This window comes from Plecotus auritus, assembly GCF_963455305.1.
Source record: "Plecotus auritus genome assembly, chromosome: 12".
In the NCBI taxonomy this organism is placed as follows: domain Eukaryota; kingdom Metazoa; phylum Chordata; class Mammalia; order Chiroptera; family Vespertilionidae; genus Plecotus; species Plecotus auritus.
In genome coordinates, this window is record NC_137778.1 from 28853515 (window position 1) to 28877335 (window position 23821).

The 23821-nt window shown below is 53.8% G+C and overlaps 2 protein-coding genes across 6 annotated transcripts in view; both read right to left on the reverse strand.

Moving 5' to 3' along the window:
* Window positions 1-10890, reverse strand: part of SEMA4A (semaphorin 4A) — a 30059-nt gene extending 19169 nt beyond the window's left edge. Inside the window, exons 1-3 of one of the 3 annotated variants that reach the window (XM_080647490.1) lie at window positions 10832-10890; window positions 2554-2721; window positions 717-877 (exon numbers count right to left, since the gene is read on the reverse strand). In XM_080647490.1, the coding sequence (XP_080503616.1) occupies window positions 717-877; window positions 2554-2692 (300 nt within the window). In that variant the 5' untranslated portion in view covers window positions 2693-2721; window positions 10832-10890. Of the gene's footprint in view, window positions 1-716; window positions 878-2553; window positions 2722-7437; window positions 7527-7995; window positions 8074-10831 lie in introns of those variants that run through there. The other 2 variants (XM_080647491.1, XM_080647492.1) reach the window with 2 other exon arrangements.
* Window positions 10891-15063: 4173 nt separating this feature from the next.
* The window catches only part of LMNA (lamin A/C), a 46428-nt gene continuing 37670 nt past the window's right edge, over window positions 15064-23821 (reverse strand). Inside the window, exons 3-13 of one of the 3 annotated variants that reach the window (XM_080647668.1) lie at window positions 22323-22479; window positions 20460-20585; window positions 20025-20195; window positions 19717-19842; window positions 18726-18946; window positions 18412-18634; window positions 17953-18060; window positions 17739-17858; window positions 17176-17265; window positions 16202-16471; window positions 15064-15949 (exon numbers count right to left, since the gene is read on the reverse strand). In XM_080647668.1, the coding sequence (XP_080503794.1) occupies window positions 15923-15949; window positions 16202-16471; window positions 17176-17265; window positions 17739-17858; window positions 17953-18060; window positions 18412-18634; window positions 18726-18946; window positions 19717-19842; window positions 20025-20195; window positions 20460-20585; window positions 22323-22479 (1639 nt within the window). In that variant the 3' untranslated portion in view covers window positions 15064-15922. Of the gene's footprint in view, window positions 15950-16108; window positions 16472-17054; window positions 17266-17738; window positions 17859-17952; window positions 18061-18411; window positions 18635-18725; window positions 18947-19716; window positions 19843-20024; window positions 20196-20459; window positions 20586-22322; window positions 22480-23821 lie in introns of those variants that run through there. The other 2 variants (XM_080647667.1, XM_080647669.1) reach the window with 2 other exon arrangements.

Consider the following 23821-nt stretch of genomic DNA (forward strand, 5'->3'; position numbering starts at 1 on the left):
TATCCACAGCTTCAATAACCGTACTCTAAAAAAACAACAACAATTAACACAGACGCTTCAGTCATTTCTACCAGTGGGTGGATATCACATTATTGATACAATTTGAGTCAATGTTTCTCTCGTGCGTCAATGATTTCCATCTCAGCCATTTAAGCAATTAATATTATTCAACCAGTAATATAATACCAATGAATAGTGAGGCCACTATAGTATTTCTTGCCTGTTTACCGACCAGATATACATAACAAGAGTTGCTGATTATTACTGAATACAGTTGACCCTCAAACAACACGAGGGTTAGGAACAACAACCCCTTGCATAGTGAAAAGTCATGTAAGTTTTGACTCCCCAGAACTTAACTACACAGTCTCTCAGTATCCATGGGGGATTGGTTCCAGGACTCCTATAGAAAAGTCCCTTATATAAAATGGGGTAGAACCTCCATGGATTCCCAACCGCAGATTGAAAACGCTGGTTGAATTCTCAGATGGGAAATCTGAGGATACAGAGGGCCAACTGTACAATTATTGGGAGGGGGGAGGGGGAATCTGCATATAAGTGGACCCGCATAGTTCAAACCCATCTTGTTCAAAGGTCAACTGTATAGATGACAGAAACTGGGCGATTATTCACCCATAGGCAGCACAGGCACAGGAGGACATCTGCTGGCCCCCTCCTCACTCCCAACCCACACCCTTTACCCCTGGCCTCCTCACCGTGTTCTTTAGCCTCGGCACTCCTGGATCCTGGATATTCAAGGCCAGAATGGCCTCTCGGGCCCCCACATAGAGAGTGCCTCCATCAGCACTCAGGAGCAGAGTGTCAAAGTCCTGGAGGTTCTTCTGGTGGAAGAGGCTAAGAACCCTGCGTCCGTCCCCTGTTAGGAAGTGGTGAGAAGGGTGACGAGTGAGGAGCAGCTGGTGGGCAAGCAACTGATTACTGAGGAGGGGAGGGGAAGGGCTGGCAGAGTGTGCTCCTCAGGCCTTGGCAGCTGGACCTGTTCTTCATCAGCAGCTCCCCCTTCGCCCACTCCACTGGCAGCCATAGGAACTTGGTGTGTAGAGCCCACAGTATTGAGGAGAGGCAGCCAAAGACCAATAATGACAGCCTGGGAGGGTGGCCCACACCCGAGACAGACAAAGGGACAGGAAGTAAAGTGAGGCATGACGGATGCTCTCCCAGGCCTGGGGGGCTGCAGTGGGAGGAGGCCACATTGGTCCTCCCCGGCAGGGGAAGCAGAGGCAGAGAAACAGGTGTTAACCACAAGCAGGAAAGCTACACACAGACAGGCCTGTGTCAGAGTAGCTGTGGGTTGTAGGGTCCCACTCACCAACCCCACTTCCTTACCCTCCTCTTGCAAGAAATTTCCACCACAAGAATGACTACCTTAGGCTGAACAGGAAGAAAGCATCTCTCTTCAAAGGCCCATGGGCATGCCTGGATGTCACCTGGACAGGGCAGGTGAGCCTAGGTGGCTCTTCTAGGACCTCTCTGTCACCTTGTATAGATGAGGTCTGTGTGTTCCTGTCCCATTGGCCATCAGCAAGGGGGAAGGAGCTCCTCAGATCCTCTCATGGGCACATTCACACTTTCGCATTAGTTATAGAGGACTGACTAGCTAATTGTTACCTTTGAAGGCTCAGAGTCTGAGACAGGACCAATAGGAGGAGTTGGGGGAGTAGTATGTGCCAAGGGCCGGCCTCCATTAGACCTGCATAAGCCCCCCCTTACAGAACTGATCACCTGTAGCGTGACTGTCTGCTCGTTCGCTTCCCCTCAGGACTATGAGCACCTTGAGTCTTGTTTCTGCTGCACCCAACACAGAGGAGGCCTCTCCATCAATGGACAACATGCATTTCCTTTAGACATGGCCCCAGAAAGATGCTAAGTGCCCAGGACCCCCTGCCCCCACTACTCCTACAGGCCCAGGTCCTTTCCTGAATCTTCTCCCTGGAGCCGAGAGTACCAGCAGCCCCACAGCCTCAGTAAGAAAGCAGCCAAGCTGTGCCTCCAGGGCTCCAGGGCCTGTACCCCAGCTGGGCCACCCTCAATTCTCGTATCCCTGGGGTCCATGGTACTAGGCTTGCCATGGTCCAGTCTGATCTGTGTGGTTGGCCTTGGCCTGGAGTAGCCTGAGTCATAGGCCCACAGATGATCTTTTCCGTGGGCCTTGGCTTTGCGGGGAGCTGAGGGCAGGAGGCAGTTTCGGTTTGAAGGGCCTGCTTGAGGACGGTGATATGGAAGGAGGGAAAGGAAAACCACCAGTTTTGGAGAACCTGAAGGAGTGATGCCCCGGCCACCTGGCCCCTCGTCTCTTCTCTTTCCTCGCTTTGCACCCCAAGTGGTTTCATCTCTCACTTCTGACTCAGTCGGAACTTCTATTTCTGGCTCTCAGTCTCTCTGAGGCCGTCTCTCCCTGGACATCTCTCTGTTTCTCCATGTTTCTTCCCCTCCCTCCATTCATCTCGCCTTCCTCCACACACACACACCCCCCCCCCCCCCCCCCCAGCTCGCAGTTGCCATCCCCATGCTTCCTGGACACCAAACACTTACCTGCATAGTATCGGACCCTGGGAATGGGCTCCTGCCCACCGCCCCCTGTGGTCGTTGTTGGCAGCAGCAGCAGGAGCAGTTGGGAGAGGAAAAGGCCCATGAGGCTCCATGGGTCCAGGCCCAGGGCTGGAAGGGCCATGCTCAGCCAGAGGCTGTCACCAGATGGCTCTGGGGAAACAGACACAGGGGCGCTCTCTGGGTAAGCAGTCCTCACCACATCCCCCCCCCCCATCAACCCCCCCTGACCAATCAGAGAGCCCCAGGCAGCAGAAGTGTGTAGGGCAGGGATGACAAGGGAGGGGACAGTTTCCTCTCCAGAGGGCCGTGGGGGAGTCTCACTTCCATCACCCTCACAGGCCTCAGCCTGCAGCCCTACTCTCCCCGCTGGGAGGAGGGAGTTGTTCCCCATCCTGCCCTTCTGGTCTCTTTTCACCGATAGCCCGCTCTGCCTTTTCTCAGCTTACTCTCAGAGAAGTCCTTGCCAGCTACTCTTTGCCTGCCTTCCTGTCGTAGCCCAGGGCCCATACCATTGCCTGGCCCCAGGCAGGGGACTTTCTGGGGAACCGATTCCTATGCTCAAATATGAATCCCTCAGACCCGACTCTCTGGCTCTTTCAGATCTGTGAGTACCCCATCTCTCATACGTACCCCTGCCCTCTGACGACCCAAGCAGGGGACTACGTCTCCTTCAGCTGCTCTGACCTTGTCCCGGCTGGGCTCAGGTCTTTGATGTTCAGGCTTACCTGGCCTCGCCTTGCAGGGTGGCAATGAGAGTACATGCAGCCCCCAGGCTGGCTGACAGCATTGCCAGGGAAGCGGCCAGGGCAGAAAGTGGCTCTGTCTCCCAGCCTCTGCAGCTGCCCACCCTCCCTGGACGCTGTGCTGCTGCTGTCTGTGTCCTCGGGTCTCTGCACAAACTTCTCCTCAGGTCCACCAACTCCAGCCACCCGTCTCATCTCACGTACCCTTGAGCCAGCCACAGTGTAAAACCCAGGTGTCTGGACTCTTGGGTGGAGGTGCCATCCAGAAGAAAGAAGGTGAGTGGGGGGTCCAGGCCCCAGCGGCAGGGGACAGAGGCTCAGCCTGGCTGGGCCAAGAGTGAGACCCTCCAGGTACCCATCGTGCCAAAGTCAGCGCTGGGAGCTCTGGGCAAGGGAAACCAGAATTTCTACCTCTCGAGTTGTGACAGATCCCGGGCTTGGCGGAAGTTGGGAGTGGAATAAAAGGAGACACACCTCTCTCTTTCCCCCTCCTCTCTCCTCTGTCTATCCAGAAAGTTTACCAGTAAAAGGCCAGAAGGCCCTGCCGGCGTGGCTCTGTGGTTGAGCATCAACCTATGAACCAGGAGGCCACGGTTTGATTCCTAATTGGGGCACATACCCAGGTTGCAGGCTCGATCCCCAATGTGGGGCATGCGGGAGGCAGCCAATCAATGATTTTCTCTCATCATTGATATTTCTATCTCTCTCCCTCTCCCTTCCTCTCTGAAATCAATTATATAAAAAAATTTTTTAAAGGCCAGTCCTCCTCTCCCCCTAAAAAAAAGGCCAGCCCTGGCCAGTTTGGCTCAATGAAGGGTCCTGGGTTGGATTCAGGTCAAGGGCATGTACCTCACTCAGTTGCAGGCTCAATCACCAGCCCTGGTTGGGGCGCTTGCTGGAGGCAACCAATCGATGTGTCTCTCTTCACATCGATGTTTCTCTCTGTGTCTCTCCCCCTCTCTTATAGAAATCAATAGAAAAATATCCTTTGGGAGAATATTAAATAATAATAATAATAATTTAAAAAGGCCAGAAAGTGTTTAGATCATTTCTTGTTCCTCTGTCACATCACATCTAGTCTAATCAGTCTAGCAGTGGTTTCTCCTCTTGCTCAAGATTTCCCAGACAGGAGTCATGACACCGTCTTCCATATTCCTTTTTCACCCACCCACAACGCGGGGTCTTCCCACTCCTACCTCCTGGGAAGTCCCTGCAGTGGTCTAAACCAGCGGTCGCCAACCTTCCGCACCTCACCGACCACCAGTGGCCCGTGGACCCTCAGTTGACAACTGCTGGTCTAAACTTCAAACCTCCCACTTCCAGCAGAGCCATAACCTTTTAAAAATAAAACAATCACACTCAGCCTTATTCGTGGCTTTGCTAGGGAATCCCTCCTGTAGTCTAATCTCCATCACTCTTAGGGCAGCATCAGGCCAGTGGGAAGCCCAGAAAATTTCCCATCTGAGCTCATACTTCTCAAACATAGTGCTGCGGCACCCAACCCCCATAGCGGCTGCTCACTTCTCCCCGATGGCTCCAGGGGGAACCTCATAACGCAGGGCTAATGAGGCATCCAGCACCCAGAGTCCGTGACCTACAAAGGGGGTAGTTTCCTGCCCACTCAGCCCAAGACAGCTGACTGCTGGTTGTAAAGAGCACAGCCATCCCAGGGCAAATGGACTCCAATAAACAACCCATCTCCTTCTTAAGTGCACATTCCTCACTGTCAGGAAGTCCTTCCTGTATCGGAACTTCCATCCCTCTCGCCACAGCACCAGCCTGCAGGGCGATGGTACAGCCCGGTACAATCCTTAGAAGAATTTCTGCTCAGCCTTCTTTCCTTCTCCCTTGGCTCCCATTTCCTCTCTTTTCCAGAAGGGTTGGTCTTAGGCAGACCCCCCCTGACAACTGTTTCCATCAAGACCTGCCTAAGACTCCCTCAGGTTCTCCCGGAGGCTGGTGGCCAGGTCCGTGGGAGAAGCCGTGGACCAAGCCCCCCAGAGAAAGTTTTCCTGATTCTCAGAATCAAGGGACACTCCCACCCAGACCCCACCTTCTGTGTCTCCTCAACCCCAGCTCAGATTTGGGAACCTACCCTGCCCTGGGCCTCCCTGCTTGAACAGATTGGTTTATCTGGGTCACTGGGAGGAGCTCTATGGGGGGGAGGGGGTGAAGGGGGTAGAAAGTCCAGCCCCACCCTCCCAGCCTGGTGCCCTGTTCTGGCCTCTCTGGAAGTGTTAGATTAATACCCTGGAATTATCCTTCTCCAGATCCCAGGCATTCTCCTCCTAGCCCCAGGCCTTTCCCCGGCCCCTCCAGCCAACATGAATCAGGCTGTGGCCTACCCACCAATTTTAGCAGATAGGTACCCCCAGGACCCCATCTTACAGATGAGGGAGGTGATTCAGGGAGGTTCCACAGTGAAAAGTCAAGTTAAACTCAGATTGGCCTCATTCAAAGCTAATCCCTTAGCTCTACTGTTTCTATAAAGTCCTACTCCAGCCCTAGTCCAGGAAACTCAGCCTCTTGGATGGAGAAGGCAAGTAGGTAGGGGTGGCAAGCTGTGGCTCCTCTGAGCTGAGAAACAGTATCTCTGGGCTGATTCCTGAAACCTCTGCGAAGACAGGCCATCAGGTACCACCTCCTGCCTCCACAGGGCCTCCTGGTCCAGCTCCACAGAAGAGCCTGACGGAGAGGCAGGGCCACCTGCCCCTACTCACTGACTCTCTCTCTCTCTCTCTCCATATATATATATATATATATATATATATATATATATATACTTTTATATATATATATACTTTTATATATATACTTTTATATATATATACTTTTATATATATATACTTTTATATATATATATATACTTTTATATATATATACTTTTATATATATATACTTTTATATATATATACTTTTATATATATATACTTTTATATATATATACTTTTATATATATATACTTTTATATATATACTTTTATATATATATACTTTTATATATATATACTTTTATATATATATACTTTTATATATATATACTTTTATATATATATACTTTTATATATATATACTTTTATATATATATACTTTTATATATATATACTTTTATATATATACTTTTATATATATATACTTTTATATATATACTTTTATATATATATACTTTTATATATATATACTTTTATATATATATATACTTTTATATATATACTTTTATATATATATATACTTTTTTATATATATATATACTTTTTTATATATATATACTTTTATTGATGTCAGAGAGGAAGGGAGAGGGAGAGAGAGAGAGAAACACCAATGATGAGAGAGAATTATCAATCAGCCGTCTCCTGCACACCCCCTACTGGGGATCGAGCCTGCAACCCAGGCATGTGCCCTTGACCGGAATCGAACCTGGGACCCTTCAGTCTGCAGGCGGATGCTCTATCCACTCAGCCAAACCAGCCAGGGCTACCCACTGACCCTCTTGCACCAGAACCTCTGGAGTCAGATTCAAATTCACACTGCCATCTCTCTTACTGCAGCTGGCAGAGCCCACACACAGGGCCTCACACTCAGAAGGGCCCACGTTTCATCTAACGCCATCTTGACAGTCTTGGTCATGTCTGAACAAGGGGCCCCACATTTTTAGTTTGCACTGGATCCCACAAAAGGTGTGGCCTCCAGAATCAAGGAACCTCTGAGCTGACCGCCTCACTACGGAAATGAGGAAAGCAAGGCCAGGAAGAGGAAGTGTCTTGGCTGGGCTGGAGTCAGGCAGCGGTTGAGGTGGGGCGGTGGTGGGAAGGGGTCAAATGTTCAGGGAACACACTGAAGGGGCCAGGCCATTTCATAGCCCTAATATGTGGGTTCCCCAGCTCCTTTCTCCCCTAGCCCTGGAGCCCAGCATGGGGACCCTCTAGACAGCGATGCTGAGTTCAACCCCATCCTCCTACCCCAGGGTCCAACTCTTCCAGGGACTTCTCCCCCACAGCCCCTAGGCCACATCACACAGTAGCCCCTTCCTGCCAGGCCTTCTGGCCCAGGTAGAGATCCAGATGTGGGGGTGGTAGTGGGAGGGGAAATGGCGATGTCACTCCTCACCCCTACCCCATGCTCACCCCAGGGCTCTGTCTCTTCTGCTCCCTTGGAGCCTGGATACCTCGCGGTGGGGCAGCTCCTGGTGTCAGGAGAGAAGCCACTCGGGGCTTCACCCAGCAGGTCCAGTGTCCCCTACCCCCTCTCCCTCCGGCCTCTGGGACAGACCCAGAAGAGCACACCCTGGAGAAGAGCGGCGTGCTGGCTTCCCTTCCTTAGCCCCACCTGCTCTGGTCCCGCGTTGCCCTCCTCCTGTGATCACCAGCAAGTCAAAACAACTTACGTTCGTTCCGTGCCTACTGTGTGAAGAGCCCTAGGGATGGCCCCAAGCCTCTGCTCTCCCAGATCCCCACCCCTGCTGTCTCTCAGCGTTCTTGCCACCTGCCCAGCCAATCCCGCCAACCCCTTACCCAGCGCCTCCTAGGTTTCCTCCTCCAGTCTGCCTAGTGCTGGAAGGCTGAGCTGAACATCGCAAACAATGGCCGGACCCCCTCTGTCTGCCCCCTTCTCGGGGGCAGAGCCGGCGCCAGACAATGGCCCGTCCTCTCCTTTCAGGACTGCCAGCTCTCCTGCCTCCTTACCTGGCGCTTGGGGATGCTGCCGCGTTTCCCTCCCCCTGGAATGCCAGGCTCTCTCGTCTCCCAGAGCTCAGTCCTGCCACACCCCCGCCCCCATCCCCAACCCCATCCCACCTCACTGGTCCTCAGTCACCATGGCGACCGCATCTCTAAGTGGGAGGGACTAGAATCTCCCCATATTCTTCCTCCTCCTACCCGTGTCCCCCTGCACCCCACCTTCTGCGGCTTCTGGATCCACATGTGGAGAAGTCAGGGCTCCAGATGTGGGGGGAGGTGGGAGGGGTCATTGTTCAGCTCCCTTGCCCACTGTTAGGCAGGCACCACGGCACAGATGTCCCCAGCTGGGTTCAGGGTCAGCCGGGGCCAATTCTCCTCCCTTCTGGTCACTCCCTCTGGGTTTCCCTCTTCCTGCTGTTTATACGCAGGGTGGTCACACCTGGGTGCCAGCCAGCCTGACCTCACGCAGATTGAGTTTGCCAGTGAGGAGGCAAATGAATACATGAACATCTATGCAAATAAGCCCAGACAGGGTCTCTTCTCTGTCAAGAAGCCTAAGAAGCCCTGGCCGGGTGGCTACGTTGGTGGGAGCATGGTCCCACCCAAAAGGTTGCAATTTCGATTCCCAGTCAGGGCACATACGCACGTTGCGGGTCCCCTCCCAGGTCAGGCTGCACACAGAGGCAACCCGTGGGTGCTTGTCTTTCACATCTCTCTCTCTCCCTTCCTCTCTCTCTCAAATCAATTAAAACACACACACACACACACACACACACACACACACCCTTAGATGAGGATTTTAAAAAATTAAAAAACAAAAGGAAGCCCTAGCCGGTTTGGCTCAGTGGCTAGAGCGTCGGCCTGCGGACTCAAGGGTCCCAGGTTCGATTCCGGTCAAGGGCGTGTACCTTGGTTTCGGGCACATCCCCAGTGCGGGGTGTGCAGGAGGCAGCTGATTGATGTTTCTCTCTCATCGATGTTTCTAACTCTCTATCCCTCTCCCTTCCTCTCTGTAAAAAACAATAAAATATATTTTAAAAACAAAAGGAAGCCTGAGAAGCCCTCTTCCGTCAATATTACCCTGACTTCTGTGGGAGGGGCACCTGCAGGGGGGGTCTGCCGTTCTTCCTCAGCTGCCTAATCTAGAAGATGAGTTTTCCCGAAGCCGGTGACTAACCCTGAGACCTCGCAGGAGGGGAAGGCTTGTGCTGTCAGAAGAGGGATGGAGGGCAGACTTCCGATGCACTTTCCGAAGGTCTAGACCAGATGGGGATGAAAAGAGCCAAGCCTGAGCTGGGTCCTCTCCCAGCCACGAAGGAGCAGAGGCAACAGGAGTCTGGGTGGGAGCTTTGGGAGCGCGGCCTTGTGTCCTCTCCCACCCCTGACCCCACGGACCCTAGTTAACAGGTCTCCTGTCCTCTCTGACGTCTGCCCCGGTGCCATGAGGAACTGAGAAAGCCCCTTCAGGCCGGCCTCCCTCCGCTGTGGGAAGACGGTGAGGGAGGCACCGTGGCCCTGGGGAGCAAGAGCCCTGGGTCCCAGGCCTGACTGCCTCTTACTTGCTGTGTGATCCTGGGCAGGGGGCTTGCCCTCTCTGATTCCCACAGGTAAAAAATAAGAATAAAAAAAAATTGTTTTGCAGACTTCCTGGCAGAAGCTTGACTCATTTCTGGACTTAATAGTATTTGTTTAGGAAGAAGGAAGTGAGTGTGCTGGTGCCAGCCCCGGGCAGAGGGTTTCACAGGCCACGTTTGGTTAGTTCCCTTTTAGGTCCGGGCTGGGGTGGCCGGTGAGCCTGTCTGCCTGGGGCGGGAGGACACAGCATGTGTTGAAAGCAGAAGTGAACTCTAAGCAGGGCTGCTGTCCCATCCCCCACCACTCCCGACTCCCTGACTCCATCCTTGCTGCCCTCAGCACCTGGGCCTTCCGGAACCAGGGTGCCTGCTGGTGTAGGCTCTTCCCCCCCAGGGCTGGGACTCGTGGTAGGAGGGGAAGAAATCACTCAGAATCAAGGTGTCAGGGACCAGACGAAACGGAACTACCACTGTAACAGGAAGGAAGACTTCACACCCTGTGTCCCTGCCCCTCCCCCATTTCCTTCCCTTTTGAGGAATTGGGCCCAGTCTCTGTGGCAGAGTTGGAAAGGGCTCCATTTCTGGGAAATCCAAGGGAGTAAAGTAAGGGAGCCCACAGCTTCCCCTGGGTCCCCTTCCTCCTGGTGACCCAGCTGGGCGTCTGGGAGCCTCTCCTGGCCTTGACATAGGGAAATCAAAGCCTCCAGGACGTGCTGAGTTGTCCTGAGGAGGGAGGGAGGGAGGGGGACCTAGCCTAGGTGCTGGCCATGGCTGTAGGTAGGAACTGGCTGGGGCAGCTGGACACCCAGTTCCCTATGTCCAGTTCTGTGGGGTGGAGAAGGAGGGGGAAGCTTTCTGCAGTCTAATCCCCTTTTCTCCTCCGCCTCACACACACTTCCCTGTCCTCTGGTTTGCCGAGCCTCGGTTTCCCCACCTGTGAGAAGATGGAGCGTCAGGGCCCTATGTCTTTTATTGTAGGAGGGATCGGGAGTGACTGGTGGAGTGTAGCTAGTGAGGGTCCTGGGGAATGAGATGGGGGAGTGGAGGATGAGGAGACCCACACATCCTGCCCCCTAGGCTCTGCCCTCAAGATCCTCTGCCCTTGCCCCAGTCTGAGGCCAGAGGACCACCGGCCAGGGCCCCCTACATTATCCACTGAAGTTGGCACACAGACACTTCCTGTCCACAGAGCTAGGAAACTGGCACCCCACATCCCCATCCCAACCCAGAGACCATGGTCCCTTTTTCCCGCCACTTTCAAACCTTACCCCCAGCCCAGCAGTGGAGACCCTAACCCAGGCGTCCAAGACTTCCAGCAGAGTCTGTACCAGTCAGGGGGAGGAGCAGAGGCGGGCATGGCAGGGTAAGCAGTGGGGGCCCTGCCAGCCCCCTCCGGTGCCCCAGTTCCCAGGCAGCTCTTAAAGGGACCAAGATGAATTAGTTAGGAGGAGCTCAAGGGGGTGTGTGCAGAGGAAAGTGGGTGGCGGGGAGATGATTAGTTTCTCCAGCGGCAGGAGGGCCAGAGTAGGGGCCTGACACCTCCTCTACTCCCCTCGAAGCCTTCAGACTCCTCAGTCTTGCCTTTCCATCATCCTATGTGACCCCCATGTTGGGCACCCAGCTTCTGACTACCACCTCCTGCATCTTGGTCCCTTGGGCCCCTGCCCACTTCCTCCGCCTTCTCCCATATTTGTGCCACCTCAGTCTCCGGTGAGAGCTGCCAGCTGGCACTGACTGGTACTAAGCATGGAGAATCAGCCCAAGGATTGTAAGGGTCTGAGGCCCGGCCCCAGAGGGGGAGGGTGGCCAGCACCTCAGTCACTCCAGGGGGGTGAGAGCAAGAGGCTCCCACACACCTCTCCAAGTCTTGTTTCCTCTGTCCCTCCAGGGGCAGAATAGGGGGCACTGAGGCGCTGGGGAGGCTAAGACACACGGATCCTGCCTCATCCCCTCCCTCACCTACACCCTGATACGTTGTCAGGGTGGTGACATGGAAAAGAAAAATGGCTTCCCCCCTTACTTCTGGCCATGGAAGGGCTGAGGACAGTGAAGAGAATTTAAAGTAAGACCAGTCATCAGGGGACTCATTAGGATTCCATCCTAAGAAATTACCTGAAATATTTAAAGAAAAGGCATCCACTGTAGCGTTATTTACAATGGAAAACTGGGAATTAATGAAATGTCCAGAGGGGGATTACAGGAAGTGTTGTCTAAACATCCCGCCATGAAAAAGTATGTTTATATAATAAACATCCTTAACAAAATATTTTCAAAACATATGGTCTTAAAAACCAACATGAAAAAGGTCAATGGGAAAAAAAAAAAAAAAGGAGACATATGTACTACTATTTGTAATACTTCAAACAATTAAAAAAAAACCAACATGAGCCCTAACTGGTTTGGCTCAGTGGACAGAGTGTTGGCCTGTGGACTGAAGGGTCCCAGGTTCAATTCCAGTCAAGGGCATGTACCTTGGTTGTGGGCACATCCCCAGTTGGGGGGTGTGCAGGAGGCAGCTGATCGATGTTTCTCTCTCATTGATGTTTCTAACTATCCCTCGCCCTTCCTCTCTGTAAAAAATCAATAAAATATATATTAAAAAAAAAAAAAACCAACATGAAAAAGATAATCTTGGCAATAAAAAATGAGCAGAAAGGTCCCACCTGGTAGCTCTTGGTTAGAGTGTTGTCCGGAGAAGCTAAGGTTGTGGGTTTGATCCCTGGTTCAGGCCACATACAAGAGTCAACCAATGAATGCATCAATAAGAGGAACAACAAATCGATGTTTTTCTCTCTCTTTCTCTCACCCTCTCTCTCTCTTCCTCTCTCTAAAATCAACAACAACAATAAAAAAAAATAAAAAAATGAGCAAAAGGGATAGAAACATGTTATACCAAGAGAAATATAAATAACCCATACACATTAATAAAAAAATTTCAATTTCTCTTCAAAGACATGTAATTTGAAGCAATAATGAAAATAATTGTTCTCCTATAAAGTTAGCTAACATTAAAACTGACAAAACCTGTGGCGTTGGAAGAAATGTGAGGGGGAGTGGGCTCCACTGCAGGTGAGAGTGACAAGGGTCCCATTTCACTTGGAAACATTACCAATGGCCTTTTCACGGTGTAAAACTTGGAGTCAACCAGTCCCAGAGAATTTATTTCATGGAAATTCCCAGAGATACGTGTAAAGATGTACATTCCAGGAAGCATTATGTATAATAGCCAGTAAGAAATTGTAAATGTCGTATATATTTCAAAATTGAAAAATAAAATAAAATGCTCAAAGGCCTCCCATGATGGTTTCCACTGAGATGATTTTTTTTTTTCTTGCTCCTTTTCTACCCTCCCTGTAACGGCAAAGTATTACTTACATGAAACCGACAGAAAAGGAATCCGTTATTTTTAAATAATGTTTATAAACTTTGAAATAACATTGGAAAGTGCTTATGCATTTTAACTAAGAAAAGAGCAGAACCAAATGTTGAGCCACAGTGAGATTTTAACTATGTAGTATATGCTCAGGAAAAAACGTCCGAAGGAAATCCATCAGTGGTTGTCTCTGGGCAATGGAAAAGGGATGACTCCTTGTTTTCCCTACCTCTTTGTACTTGCCTGTGTTTTCAGTTTTACTACAGAGTATGTGTAACATTCTAACTGTATGCATATTTTAAATAATCCCACGTGGCCTGCTGAGGGTGGTGTCCTGTCATGTGAGTGACCAGCTTGCAGCAGCGGATAAGGCAAGCTTGCCGATTTGCTTTATCCCTTCAGCCGTCTTCAAGAACAGGGACCTCGCCTGCTGGTCGCGGTGTCCACCGGCAGCCCACGACCTCCCGAAGGCTTCCTCTTTTTTTTTTTTTTTTTTAATATATTTTATTGATTTTCCACAGAGAGGAAGGGAGAGGAACAGAGAGTTAGAAATATCGATCAGCTGCCTCCCGCACACCCCCCACTGGGGATGTGCCCGCAACCAAGGCACATGCCCCTGACCGGAATCGAAACCGGGACCCTTCAGTCCGCAGGCCGACGCTCCATCCACTGAGACAAACCGGCTTCGGCCCCAAGGCTTCCTCTTTAATTCAGAGCCAGAGCCATCCCCTCGCTGGCCATAGTGGGGCTCTGGCGCCCCCAGGTGCCCAGACCTGGAAGTGCATGTAAGCGCCCTCAGAGATGGGTCTCCTTCACTGATGTCCAAGACCGACCAGGGCCCCTGGGTCCTTCGTCCAGGGCTGGGAGAGGGGTTTCTTTCTTCTTCTTTTAAAAAGATATATGTTTACTGCTTTCAGAGAGGAAGGGAGAGGGAGATAGAAACATCAATGATGATCCGCTGCCTCCTGCACGCCCTCTGCTGGGGATCCAGCCACAACCGGGTCACGTGCCCAGGGGGAAATCACACCGTGACAGCCTGGTTCAAAGGTAGGTGGATGCTCCACCGCTGAGCCACACCGGTGGGTGGTTTCTTTTTTGAAGCTGCCCACCGGAGGCAGGGAACTCTTCCTCTCAGAATCCCTTTCCCGGCCCGTGGGGAACAGGGGTTTCCAGCATGAACTCAGAGGCTCATTTGCTCTCATTTTGCTTTTTCCAATATGTTTTCCCATAATCCCCGGCATGCTTTCTCACACTGACTTGAAAGTAGGCGCAACAACTCTGCCCAGGGAACGTAAACTTATATTTTATCATCAGTATTTTGTGTTGAGAGGGGGAATATGATGCCATGGGAGCAGACCCCCTGGCTTGCCCAGAGCTGTGTGGCCTTGGGCAAGTTAACTCTGCGTCCCCGTGTCCCGGGGCAACGGGGACAAGAACTACCTCTCAAGACAGTACGAGGGTCTAATGAGCGGGCAGAGATGCTTTGGGATGTACAAAGGGCCACGGAAAGGTTGGTTAGCATGGCTCCCTTTCTTTTTGGAGGCCCTTTTCCTTAGTCCCGGCTCCTCATGCCCCCAGATTATGAACCGCCTCCCTCTCGGAGGCTGCTGCTCTGCCTGACACATCCCCTTGTCCACAGGAATCCTCGTTTATTGACTCTCAGTGGAGTGTAAGTGCCCTGAGGACACTGAAGGTGTTGTCTTGTTCACTTCCTCTCCCCAGCCTGTGCAGAGTATGGCACAAAGGGGCATTATCTGGGTGTTTGCAGTCAGTCCTACTCCCTTCGTGTGGCCTCCCTAGCTTCTACTCCCCGAGATGTCCCCACCCTCAGACTGGGCCCACATGCAGAAGGTGTCCAGTAGGCAGAAGGTGCTGGGTAACTGCTGTGGGATGAAGTGGGGAGCCCTCCAAGTGGGTGAGTGTTGCTTATGCCACAGCCTCTGCCCACAGCCGACATTAATGTGTACCCGGGGTGCTCTGAAGGCCGCATGAGAAGTCCCCTTGGGTGGGGGGTAGTCTGGGCAGCAGTGAACATGAGGATGCTGGTGACTATGCAACGTTTGTGTGTCTGTCCCTCGGAACACACATGGTGACGCCCACCAACAAAGACACCACAGCAGACAGGAATAGAAACAACTAGTGTATTGATTTGAGGAGAAGTGAAGGGGTGCAGATGGGGGATGGGGAGCCAAGGGGATCTTTAGTGTTTGCCAAAAACGACTGCCACACACCCTCCACCCCTTCTCACCTTCCTCCTCTGGGTGGAGCCCACAGGCTCTCACCTGTTCTAGTGAGCCTCCCTTTCCCTTCTCCTTGCGCCCACTTGACCTTGACTTCCAGCAGACCCCACTCCGACTCTAAAGCTGGGTGAAAGCAGGCTCAAACTAACCCTTCTTCCCCCTTCCCTTACCGCTCACCTCATTCCCATCTCTTGTCTCATAAAATACAAAAAAAAGCAAGCGCAGGTGGGACTTGGGAGAATCAAGTCACCCTGGGGCTGGGGGTGGGCGTGGGACTCGGCCAGGTAACTGGGAGGACGGGAGCCAGCCCAGGGCCTGGGAAGGTGGCACAGAAGATTGCACAGCTGCCTCTCAGGCTCCATGTTCCCGGGGCCCCGGGTGGGGGCTGCAGGCAGGCAGAAAAGCAGTAACTCGGCTCTGTAAAAGCACCCCTCTCCCTTGGCTCCCGGAGGAGCCTTCTTTGGTTTTAAGGCAGATATGGAGTTTCCTGAAAGCTGGGAAAATGCAGGGCAAACTGAGATAAATGCTTTTTTTTTTTTTTTTTTTTGGTTGAGTTCTTCCTTCAGTATAAAACCACCGTAGAAAATAACTTCTCTTAGAAAAAAAACAAAACACAGAAGAAAAAAACCAAAGGGGTATTTTTCTTTGGCTTCAAGGCCCCGCCCTGAGGTGCAGGGATGGGGTGGGCTCGAGGTGAGGAGGAAGCAGGAGGCCCGCATCCCCGCCTCTGCCTGGCAGGTCCCAGATTACATGATGCTGCAGTTCTGGGCAGCCTAAGAGGGAAGAGAGGAGACGTGTGAGGGCAGTGCCTGGCCCCACCCTCCCTCCTAACCCTCAGCCCCGCCCCGCCCTCCAGTCTGGGGCTCAGACAGGAGGGGCAGGATGTAGGCGTGACTGTAGAGGACCTTGGGCGGCGGGGGGAGGGTCCCACTCCCCCGGGCTGCGGAAGAGAAGGCTCTCCCCTCTCAGGGCCACCTTGTCCTAACCCTCTGTCGGTGGGGTGTGGAGACAAAGAGACAACTCACCTGGGTCCGGGGACTGGAGTTGCCCAGGAGGTAGGAGCGGGTGACCAGGCTGTCCCCGAAGCCGCCACCCCCACTGCCCCCCACACTGCGGTAGCTGCGAGTGACTGTGACACTGGAGGCAGAAGAGCCAGAGGAGATGGATCCGCCCACCTGGGCTCCTGAGCCGCTGGCAGGCGCCTTATCGGCCGGCTGCCCGCAAGTCCCGCACAGCACAGTGCGCGAGCGCAGGTTGTACTCAGCGGGGTCCCCCGAGCTGCTGCAGTGGGTTCCCTGAGGAGGGAGACAAGGCTCAGGGGCTCAGGCGGGACGGCGAGTTTGGGACTGACTGCTTAGGCCTAACAACCAGCTCCACGCTCCTGGGGGCTCCCAGCCACCAGGGAGGAAGGTGGGGTTCTGTCCTCAAGGGGCCAGAGGGCAGGCAATAGGGCCTGAGAGGCTGGGCTGGGAGGAGGGGGAGGGGAGGTATGAAAAGGGAGAAGGGTCAGGAAGACTCGAGGACAAGGAACTGGAGTGTGGCTTTGCCTGTCCCAGCTACTCTAAGCTTCAGAGGGAAAGGAGAGAGTGGACAAGCTTGGAGGGCAGCAAGCATGCAAAATCAACTGGAGAGGAAAATGGGGAAGAAAGGACATGCATGCAACAGAAATGAGGGGAGAGAGGCAGGGCTGGGAGCCCCACGTCTGTCCTCCCATCCCCTCCCTAAGAGACAAATCCAGACCCTTGTCCACTGCTCCCATGGGAATACTCCATGGCATCAGAGTTCCCACTCCCTTCTTTACCAGAGTAGGGCACCCAGACACCTGGGTCCCCTGTTCAAGGTATAGGGAGGAGAGAGAAGAAAAGCCAGGGCAGCAAGTGAAGTTCCAAAACATTCTTTAATGAAGAGATTTTTGGCGTGGGGAGGCCAGGGAGAGGCTGCCCCGGGCCTGGCAGGCTGCCCCAGTGTGGGCGTGGCCTCAGCGGCGGCTGCCACTCACGTGGTGGTGATGGAGCATGTCATCTCCGTCCTCATCGTCATCGTCCTCAACCACAGTCACGGAGCGCACCAGCTTGCGCATGGCGACCTCCTGTCAGGTACATGGAGCCGGCCCGAGAGTTAGGGGTGGGACCAGGGAGGGGTGCGGTGCATCCACCCACCCACAGGGACCACCCAAGAAGCTTTCTTGTGCTCTGCCCTTTGTCCAGCCTGCTGCTTACTTGTCTCTCCCCACCACCCCCTGGAGGCGGTGGCGGGGGGGGGGGGGGGGTGGAGTTGGAGCTAAGGAACTGGTTTCTACCCCAGACTGTCCAACTGTCTGGGTAGGAATGTGGTTCTGCCTTTAACAGTCCTCCCCGTCTAACGTCCACCATGCAGGCTGATGGAGGGGCATCTTTTGGTTTGCCCACTGGTGGAGAGTTTAGGGCCTGGGGCTGCACCATAGAGACAGAAGAAGGTGGCCCTGAATTGGCTTCCTTGGCTTGGGGGCAAAGGGCTCTCAACTGTCCCCGGGGCGTCCCCTGGAGTGTGGCCACCAGGGGAGGGCAGCCTCAGCACACTCACCTCCCCGGTGGAGTTGATGAGTGCCGTGCGCAGGCTGTTTCCACAACCCCAGGTGTTCTGCGCCTTCCACACCAAGTCGGTCGGGGGGCTATGGGTGGCCCCTGCTCCTGCAGCCCAGATCTGGAGGGAGGGTCAGAGAAGGGCACTCACTCCAGTGCACTCATCCTGAGGCCAACCAGTCCCCATCCCCGAGTCCAGACACCCTGCCACTCACCGTCACCACCTGCCCAGCCTTCAGGGTGAACTTTGGTGGGAAGCGGTAGGTCAGCAAGGGATCATCTCCATTCTGGCGCTTGATCTGCCAGTTGCCCATGGACTGGTCCTGCCGGGGAGGGGAGAGGAAGGTGGAGGGTGCGCGTCCAGGCTCCTGGATTTCTATAGCTCAAGGGCCCAGACAGGCACACTTGGAGGCCTCTCCCTCCACCTCCCACACTGCCCTCAAGGGTAACAGCTGCGACCTGTGGGCACTTTGCCACACTCGATACTTTCACCTTCTCCACAACTCAGAGTTAGGGACTATTGTTCATCCCCATTTTACAGATGCGGAGACTGATGCTCATAGGTCTAGAACTAGCGCGTGGGGGAGATACACACACACTCACTGGGTCTGCCTCCCTCCATCCTTCATCCCTTCACCTTTCTGGGTTCCCTCCCACCCAGCCTGGGCGCCTACCTCGTTAGACTTGTTGCGCAGCCGCACGAACTTGCCTTCCTCGTCCACCTCCTCCACGGCCACGCGCCCGCTGGTGCGAGCGTGCTGCGAGAAGCTGCTGCGGCTCTCAGCCGACTCCAGCTTGCGCTTCTTGGTGATGCTGCCCCCACCCTGTGTCTGGGACGAGTGAGAGGAGGCACGGCCACGGCTGCGCTGCGAGGTGGGGCTGGGGGACAGGCGTAGCCTGGGGAGGGGGAGACAAAGTTGGGGGCCTAGTCAAGGCCAGTCACAGGCCAGAGTGGCTGCGAGCACCTCCGGACTCCTGCCCAACCCACCTCTCCTCCTCGCCCTCCAGGAGCTTGCGGTAGGCATGGATCTCCATGTCCAGTGCCAGCTTGATGTCCAGCAGCTCCTGGTACTCGTCCAGTTGCTGCTGCATCCTCGCCCGCATTTCCGCCATCTCCCGCTCCTTCTCCGCTAGCAGCCGGCGGCTGGTGTCCCGTTCGCGGGACAGTGAGTCCTCCAGGTCCCGGAGCTTCGCTTCCTTGGCTGCCAGCTGGGTGAGGAAGGCAGGAGCTGGTGAGCTCCCAAGGACCCCGAGTGTGCACAGGTAAGGGGTGGGGGACACCCAGCCACACTCCCGGGGAACTCCAGGCTCCTATAAGAGACTATCATGGGCTCTAACATGGCCTGGGCTGACGGCCTGGAAGCCCTTCCCAGTATCTGACTGAAATCCCTCATTCTGAAGGTAGAACCTATTTCTTCCTGTCACAAATGGCACAGACAACTAGAGTAATACTGATGCCTTTGTTCGTTAATCCTCACCTGAGGATATTTTTCCCATTGATTTTTAGAGAGACTGGAAGGGAAGGGGGAGAGAGGGAGAGGGGAAAAGAGAGAGGGGGGGGGGAAAGAGAGAGAAACACTGATGTGAGAGAGACACATCGATTTGTTGCCTCCCGCACACACCCCTACTGGGCTGGGGATTGCAACCCAGGTATGAGCCCTTTACCAGGAATCAAACCCGAGACCCTTCGGTGCACGGGCCGACGCTCTAACCACTGAGAGCACCAGCCAGAGTGATATCTCACGCGGTCCCCATTTTCAAATGGGAACAAGGCTCTGAGAAGTGAAGGTCATACAGGTGAGATAAGAGGTAGTCCAGGAACAGCAAACAGGTCATCTAACTCAAACCCTGTGTCCTTTCTCAGTCTGTGGTCCTGGGAGCATGTTCTGTCCCTTACCTCTCCCTCTCCTCAGGAAGTTCCCCTGGACTCCCACCCTCCGTCCTGCCCGGACTATTGGCCACTGGGGGAGCGGCCTCACCTGCTTCTGCAGCTGGCTGAGCTGGGCTGAGAGGCTGTCGATGCGAATGCGGGACTGCTGCAGCTCCTCGTGGGCAGCCCCCATCAGGTTGCTATTCCTCTCTGCTGACTGCCTGGCGTTATCCAGCTGGAAGGGAAGACCAGGGTTAGGGCGACAGGAAATGGGAGGGAGGGAGGACCGGGGAGGGGCACCACGACTGCAGCCACAGGTCCTGGGCACCCTGAGCCCCCCCCCACCCCCCGCATCCACCTGATCCCCTGCGGGACATCCCAGGGTGGGCAGGGTAGGGCTGTGGGCAGAGGCAGCACCTTCGCAGAATAGGTCTTCTCCAGCTCCTTCTTGTACTGTTCCACCTGGTCCTCATGCTGGGCCCGCAGATCCTGCAGGGCATCTGACAGCCGGCTCTCAAACTCCCGCTGCTTCCCGTTATCAATCTCCACCAGCCGGGTCTCATGGCGGCGTTTGGTCTCACGCAGCTCCTGGAGGGTTAGACATCGAAATCAAAATGAGAACTAGGTCCTTAGAGGCTAAGACCCAGGTGACCAAGCTCCCTCCCCAATCCTAACTGGGTGAGTCATTGTCAGCCCCACTTTAACCTGGAGCTGGGTGATGGCCACCCCCCACCCCACCCCCACGTGCAAGGGAGGCAGGCAGGTGAGCTCCACACACAGCTGATCCTCCAGTCCCAGCTCTGGTGTCTGTCACGCCCAGCCCTGGTCCCGGCCCAAGGGCACAGTGCCCACCTCGCTGTAGATGTTCTTCTGGAAGTCCAGCTCCTCCTTCAGGGTCTGCAGCCTATTCTCAGCATCAACCCGCCGCAGCATCTCATCCTGAAGTTGCTTCTTGGCCTCACCCAGGGCTGCCTCGAGCTGGAGGAAGGGGGCAGATGTCAGGAAGCTGGAAGGAGGCTGGGGAGTGGGCTGTTCCCAGGGCATCCCTCTGTGTGTGTGAAACAGGCCCAGGGAGTGAGAGCCGTGAAGGCCCACAGAGGTGATGATATCTCCTCACTCAGAGCAACTACTCTGGGTAGGAACTTGATAAGAAATAAGAGATAGCAACTGCCCCCGCTGGCAGAACACAGCATAGCTATAAAAGAAGTATGTCCCAAATCCAGAGGGAGCAGGAGAGGAGGAACCAAAGTGTGCCTGAGGTGGCAGAGGAGGGTGTGAGGACAGGTGAGTGGGGCCTGGGGAGGGACACTGTGGACTGGGGGGCAGAGAAGAGCATGTGCAAAGGCAGGGAGGTAGGAAGGCACATGTGTATTTCAGGGTCTTCAGGAGGGTCAGTACTACTGGCGCTTGAAGGGCGGGGGTCAGGGAGGAGGTCAGGGTGGAATGATGGGAGAGGTGGCTGGGCTGGCAGTTTGAGCAGGGAAGCATCTTTGTTAGATTTTCATCTCAGGAAGCGCAGGCTGGCAGGGCAGCTGGGAAGGGCTAGGGGGTAGGGTAGAGCTGGAAGAGGAGGAGAATGGCCCCTTCTTGGTTTTGTAATCAATCTGCACCTCCCAGTCTCCCTGTGGTGTACTGTGGTGGTAGGGCCTGGGAGGGGAGAGAGTCCAGGACAGAATCTTGGCAACTGACTAGTGCGGGCCCTGTTCTGAGCAGATGAGGCTGTGAAGTTGACAAGAAGCCAGCTTTTTAAATAGTTTCCTAGATTGTAACGTGAGAGATTAGAGGCTGAACTAGACAGCAGTGTTTTGAAAGTAAAGACCAGCCCTGGTGGAGTAACTCAGTCAGTCAGAGCTTCATTCAGATACACTGAGGTTCAATTCCTAGTCAAGACACATACAAGAAACGACCAATGAATGCATAAGTAAGTGGAACAACACATCAATGTTTCTCTCTCTCCCTCAAATCCACAAATAAAAATTAAAAAAGAAAAGAAAAGAAAGTAGCCCTAGCTGGTTTGGCTCAGTGGATAGAGCGTTGGCCTAAGGACTGAAGGGTCCCGAGTTCGATTCTGATCAAGGGCACATGCCTGGGTTTTGGGCTCAATACCAGTAGGGGGCGGGCAGGAGGCAGCTGATCAATGATTCTCTCTCATCATTGATGTTTCTATCTCTTTCCCTCTCCCTTTCTGAAATCAATAAAAATATATTTAAAAATAAATAAACTAATGATTAAAATTCTGTGGTACACACACAAAAAAATCTAATAAAAAGAAAGTAAAGACCACCATATATACATGCCAATCATTAAGAACATGTGCCCTATGTGTGATTAACCATCAGCTCCTGACTATGTGTTCTGTGGATGGTCTACACGCCTCTCCTGTCTCCAAGAGAGGTTGCAGCTCTTTATAAGAAGGCCAAACCAGGAGCAGGAGGAAATCCAAGGCCAAGCATAGTTCATTGCGATGTTAAATGGGAATGCTTATGGAATATTTTAAATTCACTCTGCTAGGTACCATGGGCAGCAAAGAGAGAGGAAATATGGTCTGGATGGGGTGAAATGGTGCTAGGACAGGTGCGTGGCTCTGAGGCTGGGACAGGTCAGATCAGGCACCTCCAGAGAGCAACTGGGATAGAAGAATGAGTGTGCATTTGTTTGGGGTGGGGGAAGAGCAGGGGTCCGGGGGTCATGGGCAGGCCCGGAGAGTGGTCTCACCTTGGCCACTTGCCCCCGCAGGTCGTGCAGCTCGCTCTCCAGCGTGCGCTTCTCGCTGAGAGCAGTGCTCAGCGCAGCCTCCTTGGAGTTGAGCAGAGCCTCCAGGTCCTTGAGGCGGGCCTGGGCGGCCATCAGGTCTCCCTCCTTTTTGGTATTGCTAAAGAAGCAAGGAAGAATGAGTTTAAGAGGAGGAGTCTGTGTCCCTAGAGAGAGCCAGGTTCCCTAGAGAGAGAGAGGTCACTTCTCCAGAGGTCAGCTGTGGGGCCTGGCTCTGCTATCCCACCAATTGCCAGCAGAGGGCATCCTGGGATTTGGTTTGTTGGCATCGGCCTGCCTGTGAGGCTGGACTCCCATTTCCTCCAAAGTCCCCTAAACCCCTCTCCTGCTTCTCCACCCTTCCCATGACTCAGTGTTCAGGAACGTGCCTGGGGCCAAGGGCAAAGCTTGATCCCGTGAGATGAATGCATATGCTTTTCCCTTTCTCCCCTCCTTCCCGAAGAAACAGGGCCACCTTTGTCTCTCACCCCTTCCCACACTGGGGCCTTAACCTTCTCCTCCTGGACTCCACCCACCTTTCACCCAGCCAAGCCTTCCCCCAGCAGGGACCCAGACTCCCAGCCCTGAGCTCTGTGCATCCCTAATGGTTCTCCGTTTGAGCCCTAAAGGTGTTAGTCCCTGTTAAACTCTGGGGACTGTGGAGTACGCCTGGTTAGAACTCAGGGAGGCCTGGGATGAGGACAACCAGGCGAGGTATGAACCCTTCCCTTTCTCAGACTCAGTCTGGGTCCCGTGATCTGGGCAGAGCACGGGGCTTCCAGCCTCCCTCCTTCTGGGCCTCCTCAGAGCCTGAGAGAATGCCCTGTGTTTCGACCATGAGCCTCAGCATCTGGCTCCAGATATGACCTCCCCACTCCTCAAGGCAGATAAAGCTTCAGCTAGAACCGAGCAAACAGGTTGCCTCTGTCCCCCGCTCCCCTTTCCGAGCCCCTGATTATTTTTGCTGGATAGTGAACTGGAAAAATAGAGGGGTCCTATTTTCTTAAAAACCCCTGGGGAATCCAAGAACTCTCCAGATGTTCTGTCCTTTCACCAATGTCTGGTGAAAGAAAGGATTCAGACCCAGGGGGTGGGGGAGAGCCAAAGGGCCGGGTCCCAGATGCCATCTGCAACACATCAGGCCTTCAGCACACACCCACCACAGCAGATGGAAAAAAGAAAACCAAACGTAGGCAGGGGGAAAATATTCTATCCTGGAAAGGGGAAAAGTGGCCCTGCCAACATTTTTCTCCTGCCACAAAAGCGCTAAGCTCCACAACGATTCACTGGGAAGCAGGAGGGAGAGGCCAGACTTGAGGCCCCGCTGGAGGGAGAGGCCAAGACCGAGGCAGCATTCTGCCACCTTCGCAGATCCAAACAGGAGTCACTTCCCCTTCCACTGGGCTCCACTGGGAGGGGCAGGGGGACGTCCAGACAGGCCCGGGAAGGATGTGAACCCCTGG